The sequence below is a fragment of the Lathyrus oleraceus genome, chromosome 6 (assembly GCF_024323335.1).
Source record: "Lathyrus oleraceus cultivar Zhongwan6 chromosome 6, CAAS_Psat_ZW6_1.0, whole genome shotgun sequence".
NCBI classification, from domain to species: Eukaryota; Viridiplantae; Streptophyta; class Magnoliopsida; order Fabales; family Fabaceae; genus Lathyrus; species Lathyrus oleraceus.
The window spans coordinates 423,485,676-423,496,142 of NC_066584.1; the positions used below are offsets into that span (position 1 = coordinate 423,485,676).

General features: G+C 34.9%; 1 protein-coding gene across 1 annotated transcript; it reads right to left on the reverse strand.

Annotated features, from left to right (window-relative positions):
- Positions 1-8,936: 8,936 nt before the first annotated feature.
- On the reverse strand, positions 8,937-9,954 carry LOC127097595 (vacuolar iron transporter homolog 2). Its single transcript, XM_051036098.1, has one exon. The coding sequence runs from the start codon at positions 9,922-9,924 to the stop codon at positions 9,271-9,273; it is 654 nt and encodes a 217-aa protein (XP_050892055.1). The 5' UTR covers positions 9,925-9,954; the 3' UTR covers positions 8,937-9,270.
- Between the last annotated feature and the right edge of the window lie 513 nt (positions 9,955-10,467).

Genomic DNA, 10,467 nt, shown 5'->3' on the forward strand with positions numbered 1-10,467 from the left:
TGAAGTTTCTTCAGGTTTTGCGCAAAAGAATTCTATCTCATTTTATTCTTCTTCAATCATGCATCATCATGCTTACCAATTCACAATTCTTTTATCCTCATTTTATAGAAGAAAAATTAGACCGTTGGAGGATAGAATTGAAACTTCTTCAATAGAACGCCACAACTTTAGAGTAGGTAGGTTCAACCATAAACCATGGGTGGTGGTCAGAAAATCTTTTATAGTCGTTTATAGTACAATACTTTTGATTTAATAGCTTAACTTGTACTGTTCATTTAGACTATTCATTCTTTCTTTTTCTCTAAAATATTTACTTTATGTATGAGAAAATTAAAGCATGTTCAGAATTCAGAGCCTTGGGAATAAACTTCAGAGTCTAATGAATAATTAGGCTTGAATGAAACATATTACACCTGAGTTGATTTCTTCAGAAGTATTGAATGGTAAAACCAGAGTTAACTTTAATCTTCAGTGCTTCTTCAATTGATCACTTTGGTTCATATTCAGATGATGTACAAAATCAAAATCTCTTTTATCAGAGTCCAGACTCTCTATGTACAGAGTCTCTCTATGACCAGAGTTCAAAGTCAGCTTTGATAAGCTTTGTCCAGCATTTTGGCTTGTTTAGAGTAACCTTTACTTAACTTCTGACTTGATCAAAATTTTCTTTAATTAGCTTCTAGCTTGTTCAGAGTTTGCACACTCAACAAACTTATTATAGAAAAAAATTGTTCTTTTACATTTTGTGATCATCAAAACTCAAGGATAATTGTAGAACCAAACTTGTTGCAACATAATTACCTCGTAGAAAGGCTAGGATATTCTAGTAGAAGTGCAACAATATGATTTAGTAGCAGAAACAAAATAACTTGTTTGCAAATACCATAATCCATTACAAGAATTGTTCGTACATGAGTGTTTCATCCTATACCACTTAATTATAATAATTTCTCAGGTTGGTTAAATTCCATGTTATGGAAATGAATCGTCCATCCAATTCCTCGAGCTTATGAACCTCGTTTGGAAGCTTGTGACATGTACGATACGACCCAACTTAGTTAGGTTGTAGTTTTCCCTGATGGGCGGACACCATGACCTGTCATAGTACTAAACCTCCTACCCGCACCCCTGTTCGAATTACCTTGGAATTGTATCTCCTTGGTGCTACCTGTTTAGCAGAGAATTATCGGATGTGGGAGACATCCCTCATTTTTCCCCTAGGTTGGCTTTACATATGACCCCTCTTCATTTCCTCTAGTGGTTGAATGAGGATTTGTGTGTTATAACCATAATACATCATGCAATTGCTCGACCTACAATCCTTTGGCCTCATCTGGTTTCTTCTTTATCCCTTTCAATATTAGCTTGTTTGCCAACTCCCTCTATCGTTTTTCCTATGGGTAAACGATGGATACAAATTTAGTCTATACCCCAATCTCTTTGCAATACTCGATCACTGAGGCACTGGAAAATCGTGTTCCATTGTTTGAGACAATGACTCCTAGTAAACTGAACCTATACTAGATCTTTTACCAATAAAAACGACACACTCTTTCTTCCATTATCTTGGATACAACCTCTACTTCTATCCATTTTGTGAAGTAGTCAAATTTGAAAATCGAGAATTTCCGTTGGTCGAGAGCTAGAGTAAAGGGTCCCAATGTATCCAGCCCACTTGTTAAAAAGCCCAAAGTGTTGATACTGATTGAAGAAGCTCGGTTGGCGCACAATGCAGATTCACATGCCTCTAGCATTTGTCACACCTCTAGATGAAAGCTATGATGTCATTCATTAAAGCGGACTAATAATAACCTACTCTTAAAAGCTTGCGGACCAAGGCTCGATCACCAATATGGCTGTCACATGCCCCTTGATGAACTTCAACTAAAACCATGGCTGTAACACCCTATATTTTGATCCAAGACATTATTTTAAAATTCCTATTTACTTTTAAAAATGTAACTATTTTTTTAATTAAAGCTCTAAAAATGATAATATTCATTTTAAATGAAAATTTCTAATGTCATGTTTTAGCTGATTAAGAACTCGCTCCATATTTCTAGTCCGCATCATACTTAAATAAATGACCAAATTAAAATATTTATTTTCTATTAAATTAATTTACAAATCCAATAAAAACTCGATTTTTATTCCCGCGACCACATATAGCATCACATCAAACTCACTTCATATCTTCAATTTCATTGTACCTAAAACATTGGTTTGTAAGGGGTCAATCATCCATCATCCATATCAAATCAAACAAAACATACAGTACACTATTATAAAAAAAATCGTACAAAACATAAAAGCTTATGAGAAATATATTAGAAGTAATTCATATTTATTAGTTGTACTATTTTCTTAGCCCCTAAGTTTGTTAAAGGGTATTTTAGTATTTTATCCTATTCTAGTAACCCTAGTTTTAGCTTATAAATAGGGTGACAATCATTGTAACTTTTATCATGTTTTGTAGCCGTCATTCTCTTAATAGAATATTTCCGTTCATCATTCATTCTACCTTTGCACCAACAATTGGTATCTAGAGCTCCGGTTCGGATTCATTGGGAAACACGGGAAACACGAGTGAACGTGAGGTCTTGTGTGTTTGATTTTGATTCTTAGATTCGTGTTGAATCTTGAACAAAATCTGATCAGAATTTTAATTCTGTGGGTTGGGAAACACTGTGTGAGAAATCTGAGTGTACTGTGCAAGGTAGAAAGATGAACGGAAACGGCAACATGAACACCAAACTTCCAGTATTTGACGGTAAAAACTGGCATCGTTGGATGATCCAAATGCGTGTACTGTTCGGTGCTCAAGATGTTCTAGATCTTGTCACGGATGGTTATGTTCCGGTAGCAGCAGATGCGACGGATGAACAGAAAAACGCGCAGAAGGAAGTAAGGAAGAAGGATCAGAAAGCATTGTTCTTCATTCATCAATGTGTTGATGTAAATGTGTTTGAGAAGATTGCAGATTCAACGACAGCAAAGGCTGCGCGGGACACACTGGTTAGATGTTATGGTGGTGACGCATCAGTGAAGAAGGTGAAGCTTCAGTCCTTGAGAAAGCAATATGAGAATCTCAACATGAAGAATAATGAGAAAGTTTCTGAATACATCTCCAGAGTGATTCTGATCACTAATGAGATGAAAGCGTGTGGAGAAACTCTTTCTGAAGAAACAATCATGGAGAAGGTATTGAGATCCCTTACCTGTCAATTTGATTACATTGTGGTAGCAATAGAACATTCCAAAGATCTGAGCACCATGAGAATTGAAGAGCTGCAGAGCAGTCTAGAAGCGCAAGAGTTGCGTTTGACTGAGAGAACTTCTGAAAGGGAAGTAGAGCAGCAGGCTCTGAAAGCAACTTCTGATAGGAGGTATCAGAAGCAGTCAGAAGCCAGGAGAAGATATGATGGTGGTCAGAAGTCAGAAAGCTCAACCTCTGATAGACAAAAGAATGCTCAAAAGGGAAAAGAGAAGTTTGACAAGAAGAAGATCCAATGTTACTGTTGTAAGAAGTTTGGTCACTTTGCTAGAGACTGTTGGTCAAACAAGGAGAGAAAATCAGAAGAAGCAAATATAGCCAGAAGTTCTGATGACGAATCTGTGCTATTGATGGCCTCTGAATCTGATGATATGGATCTGATAGACTGGTGGTATATGGACACTGGCTGTTCAAATCATCTTACTGGAAACAAGAAATGGTTGGTTGACTTTGACTATGAAAAGAGGACAAAGATCAGATGTGCTGATGACAAATATCTTAATGCAGAAGGTATGGGAAATGTTAGAGTGATTCTGAACAATGGGAAAACAGCATTGATTCAGAATGTGTGGTATGTACCTGGCATCAGAAGCAATCTGATGAGTGTGGGACAATTAATTGAGAAAGGTTTTTCAGTTACCATGAAGGACAATCTTCTAAAGTTGTATGAATGCAATCAGAAGTTGATTATGGAGTCAGAACAGGGAAGGAATAGAACATTCAAGGTGAATGTCAGAACTACAGACTCAAAATGTCTTAGTGCAACAAGTGCTGAGAAGGAGAGTGAGCTGTGGCACAAAAGATTTGGTCATTTGAATTTCAAAAGCTTAAAACATCTGAATTCAAAGAAGTTGGTAAATGGAATTCCTGCAATTAAGAAGCCTGAAAAGTCATGCAAAGTTTGCATGGAAGGAAAACAACCACGATTGCCATTTGCGTCAGAAACTGCTCCAAGAGCAAAACATGCCTTGGGAGTTGTACATTCTGATGTGTGTGGTCCATTTCCAGTAGCATCGATTGGAGGGAATAAATACTTTGTGTTATTTGTTGATGAATTCACAAGAATGACATGGGTATCCCTTATTAAGTTTAAACACGAGGTGTTTGATGAATTCAAGAAGTTCAGAATGAAGGCTGAGAATCAGAGTGGTCAGAAGTTGAAGATTCTTAGAACTGACGGTGGAGGTGAGTATAACTCCAAAGAGTTCCAAAAGTTCTGTGAGGAGAATGGAATTGAGCATGAGGTTACTGCTCCTTATACCCCTCAACACAATAGTCTTGCTGAAAGAAGAAACCGCACTTTGCTTGATATGGTGAGAAGCATGCTAAAGGAGAAGAAACTTCCTCAGAAGCTCTGGGGAGAAGCTGTTGCCACTGCAACGTATGTACTCAACCGATGTCCTACGAAGAAGTTGAAAGAAATAGTTCCAATACAGAAGTGGACTAGAGATAAGCAAAGTGTTAGTCATCTGAAGGTGTTTGGTTCTGTTTGTTATAAACATGTTCCAGAAGCCAGAAGACAGAAGCTGGATGATAGAAGCAAAGTGATGATTCTGATAGGGTACCACAGCATAGGTACATACAAGCTCTATTGTCCAGAAACCAACAAAATTGAATTCAGCAGAGATGTGATTGTGAAGGAATCAGAATCTTGGAATTGGGATAAGTCTCAATCTGATTCTGATGTTAGAACTTCTGAAGAAAGGTCAGAGTTAAGAATTTCTGAAGTTGGAGTAAACTCTGACGTTGATTCTGATTCTGATAGTGATTCTGACTCTGGAGAAAACCCAGAAGATGAAGGTGACTCTGATGATCTAGACTCTGATGACCCAGACTCTGATGGTAATCCAGATTCTGGTGGCAATTCAGACTCTGGAAATATGCCAGCCCCTGAAGATGGTCAAAGCTCTGGAGGAAGTCAACCATCTGAAGCTAGAAACTCTGAAGCTCAAGACTCTGAACAAGTTCAGAGACCACAAAGAATCAGAAATATCCCCAGAAGATATGCAGAATTTGACATGCTGTAAGACACTGAAGTAGACTCTGAAGGAGAAGTTATTCAGTGTGCCATGTTAGTAGACTCTGAACCCATAAGTACAGGAGAGGCTCTTAAGCAGAAGCTCTGGCTGAAGGCCATGAAAGAAGAACTTGATGCTATAGAGAGAAACAAGACTTGGAAGCTGACAGAACTTCCAAAAGACAAGAAAGCCATCAGCGTCAGATGGGTTTTCAAGCAGAAGTTAAAACCAGATGGTTCAATTGGCAAACATAAAGCAAGGTTGGTAGCCAGAGGATTTCTACAGAAACCTGGGCTGGATTACTCTGAAGTGTTTGCACTTGTAGCAAGACATGAAACAATCAGAATGGTGATTGCAATAGCTGCTAACAGGAATTGGCCTCTGATACATTTAGATGTAAAATCTGCATTTTTGAACAGTCCATTAGAAGAAGAAGTTTACGTGTCACAACCTCCTGGATTTGTGAAAAAGAATCAGGAAGGGATGGTGTACAGATTATACAAAGCTCTATATGGATTGAAACAAGCGCCCAGAGCTTGGAATCAGAAGATTGATTCATTTTTCAAGAAGCAAGGCTTTCAGAAATGTGAGATGGAGTACGGTGTCTATGTTCAGCATACTTCTGAAGGAAATATGACTCTGGTATGTTTATATGTTGATGATATACTGCTGACTGAAAGTTCTGAACAGGAGATAGCCAAGTTCAAGAAAGTTCTGATGAATGAATTCGAAATGACTGATCTAGGCAAAATGACATACTTTCTAGGGATGGAGTTCAGATACTCTGAGAAAGGTATTATTTTGCATCAGCTCAAGTATGAATTAGAACTTCTGAAGAGATTTGAACTGAAGAATTGTAAGATTGCTGTCACACCTTCTGATACAAATCAGAAACTGGATTCTGACTCTGATGGAAAGGATGTGGACGCTACAACCTTCAAACAGTTGGTTGGTTCTCTGAGGTATTTGTGCAATACCAGACCTGATATTTGCTATTCAGTTGGGATGGTTAGTAGGTTCATGAGTAAACCTAAGTGGTCCCATTACCAAGCTGCTGTCAGGATTCTGAGGTATATCAAGGGAACTCTGAAGTATGGAGTATTATTTCCTTCTGGAAGAAAGGATGAGTCAAAACTTCTGAGTTATTCAGATTCTGATTGGTGTGGAGACAGAGTTGACAGAAGAAGTACGTCTGGGTACTTATTCAGATTTCTGGGAGGTCCCATTTCTTGGTGTTCCAAGAAGCAACCTGTTGTGGCGTTGTCAACTTGTGAAGCTGAATACATTGCAGGTGCTGTTACTGCATGCCAAGCTGTGTGGATTCTGAATCTACTGCAGGATCTGAAGGTTAAAGTAAACAAACCTCTGAAGCTGATGATTGACAACAAGTCTGCAATCAATCTTGCCAGAAACCCAGTGTTGCATGGGAGAAGCAAGCACATTGAGACCAAGTATCATTTTCTGAGACATCAAGTTCAGAGGGGAGTGTTAGAAGTTGTACACTGCAGCACTCAGAAACAGTTGGCAGATGTTCTGACGAAAGCTATCAAGACTGATCAATTTCTCAGATTAAGGGATGAAATTGGTGTTACAAGTTTTGATGGAATATGAATTAAGGGATGGTATTAGAAGTAATTCATATTTATTAGTTGTACTATTTTCTTAGCCCCTAAGTTTGTTAAAGGGTATTTTAGTATTTTATCCTATTATAGTAACCCTAGTTTTAACTTATAAATAGAGTGACAATCATTGTAACTTTTATCATGTTTTGTAGCCGTCATTCTCTTAATAGAATATTTCCGTTCATCATTCATTCTACCTTTGCACCAACAAAATACAATCTACAAAAACTATTATTTTACACATATCTTTACGTGTAAATATGCATGCTCTTATATCTACATGAACTGAATATAAAATTGCCACACAAACAACTTTCCCATAAAATACACCCATACGAATGGGGAAAAATATCAGCCACACAGACAACCGCCACGCAAGAAATCTACCACATAGACAAAAGATGCATATGCCATGAAATGCATGACTTACTTTCCACAAAGTCTTCTTAAAGTACATTATTTAAAAAAAAAATCACAAATCATCCATCTTCAAACATGATTCATTTCAATGTTTTTCGTAAACTTTTAACCCGAACAATTCCTACGGTTCACATCAGACCACACATAATAATAAAAATCACAAACAAAACAGTGTTTCATCCACATCTAATCATCATCCCAAAATACAATATATATATATATATATATATATATATATATATATATATATATATATATATATATACTTTAATCCTCTTTTCTCTTAAGAACAATTATGGGTTATATCTTTTTATTCTATAATACATAATTATTAGTCCCATTATAATTAGAATGAGAATATACCATTACCTTAGATGTTTTTCTCCCCAACCGTATTTAAAGATGACCGCAAGCAAGACCTATCTTTCTCATGCTTTCAAAAATTAATTCGAGTCCACATGCATAATTTCCTTTGCCTTGACTCCTCATCTTCTCCAAAAAGAGTCCAAGCTTGATGAAAATAGCACTTATGTTTATCGGGTCGTTTTGACGTGGATTTCGTGCAAATAAAAGCTACGATGACGAGGATATAGAGAAAATAACAATGTTAATCAAATGAGAAAACATTCTCTTAAACGAGTTAAAAGAAAGTCTGAAAAATAAAATAAATATAAATATTTAACTTACTAATTAATAGAAATAACTTACTAAAATTTAAAATCAAATGAATTTTTTTGTGTGCAGAGTTGATTTGACATCGAAACCAAAATTTCTCCCTACTTTGAGAGAGCTTGAGAAAAGTAATGTTTCTTTTTCAGTTCTTTCCCATACAATTACGTTCTCTAGAATTACTAAAACATTAAATTAGGTTTTTATCATTCTTTCCTTTTTTCTTTGTTTGTTAATTTGTTAATTGTACATGGACTTAGCCCATTTATTTACTAAGTCACACCCATTTTATTTAAAATACATAATTTAGTTAAATTAAATACTCATTCACTTATTTATTTTACTCTCATATAATTAAAATATTATTTACTAAAATAATAATATTAAAATACTATCATATTTATAAAATAATTAAAATAATATAATAACAAATAATATTAGCTCTGTTAATTAATAAATTCAATATATATAATTAAAATAATATAAACAAATAAATATTCTATGCTAGGAATTGAGAGTGTTTTAAGAGTATTACATGAAAGCCTCTTGAACAGGAAGTCTTCCCTAAAGTTCGTTCCATAGGTACATGCTCATGCTCATGCTCTATTTCAATCACTGATGTGTCAGTTACTATGTTTTCTTTCTTAGTAAATAAGAAATCTTACAAAGAACAAATAGTCGAATAGTTAAATTATGAAAAGTTGAATACTATTCTTAACTAAAAACAAACTCATGATTTCTACAACTTCAAGTATACCTTTCCTTTAAATTTATTTCAATTTCAATATATATATATATATATATATATATATATATATATATATATATATATATATATATATATATATATATATATATATATATATATATATATATATATATATATATATATATATATATATATATATATATAATAAAGAAATAAGGTACTACTAGTACAAATGCTACACTTTTTTTTATAATAAAGAAAATATACACAAATATGGGCCATATTACATATATCCATGCACTATTTAAATAAAAATCTCCTAGGTTTATTATAATATAGTAAAGACAATTACATAATATAAAAGTTTTTTTTTGACAACCTAGCCCATTTATGTTTATGATTTTTTATTACACAAAAGCCAACTTAAGTCTATATAATTCCCACCTCATTTTTCCAAAAACCTAAAAAAAAAAGAGGTGATCAATTTATAAGAAAAGTGAGATAATCAAAACACATTAATTAGTTCACTTACTTAATAAAGATATTGTTAATTAAAATCTAAAGCCCACTTGATCCAATCAACTTAGTTAGCCCAAAAGTAATAGCCATAGCAATCCAACCTCCAAGCAAGACCCTCAAACAAGACTTCAAAACAGGTGCCTTACCCAACACTGCTCCCAACAAACCAAACACAACCAAAGCAAAACTAACTGCTACCAAAACAACACCTACTCTTAACTTATAATCTTTAATAAAAGACGCTGCAAGAAGTGGCACCATTGCACCAACTGAAAATGCCAAAGCCGAAGCCGCTGCAGCTTGTAAAGGATTTGGCAAACTTTCTTTCTCAACAACAACATCTTCAATATTGTTTTTGTCTCTTTTTATTTGAGCTATTTCAATGTCAAGCTGTGAGTAAACAGATACAAACTCACCTATTGCCATGCTACATGCACCGGCTACGAGTCCTGCGAAACCGGACAAGATCATGGCTTTGATGTCTTGTTTCACTGCTCCTACACCCATCATTAGCGACGCTGTTGAAACTAATCCGTCGTTAGCTCCTAATACCGCGGCGCGAAGCCATTGTGATCTTTTCGAGTAATCGAACTCGTCGCTTTGGATCTCGAGTGTTGCATTTTGTTCATGATCATGGTTATTGTTTGGATGCACAAGTTTTGTTTGGTTGAGAGGTGAATTATTGGATTCCATTAGAGAGTGTGGAGGACACAAGCTAATGAACAAGTCTATTTATGGATGAAAAAGTGTTGTGTATGTGTTGAGGGAAATTGGTGGGACAGGCCCACTAATTAAAAGACAAATTCTATATTCACCAAATTCATACAAATTATGTGTATATGTTTTTTTTAATAAACTAAAGTAAATTTACTTTGCCCTCATTTATTAAAGAGGTCATGAAAAGTAGGGTATGATTGAGGATGTGTGTGCTCCAATATGGTGACATTACAAGTTGAAGGATAAATGATCAAATAATGTAACTTCTTTTTGTGCATAAAATATACATATATATGCACTAAATTACTGTGTATTATGGTTTAGCTTTATAATTTTAAAAGACTTGGTCAATCAGCATGATGAATTATTAATAGATCAAGTCACTATACTTAGTTGGTACTAGTTCATTGGGAAAAATAATTTGATTGGAATATCATGTACTGATATCACTAGTTAGCGTATAAGGTAATATGTTTACTTTTCAAACACACAGGTAATCATAGATTGATTAAAGATTAA

Bases quoted from the DNA above. Each gene is read 5' to 3' on its own strand.
- LOC127097595 (XM_051036098.1), bottom strand. From the start codon at position 9,924: ATGGAATCCAATAATTCACCTCTCAACCAAACAAAACTTGTGCATCCA.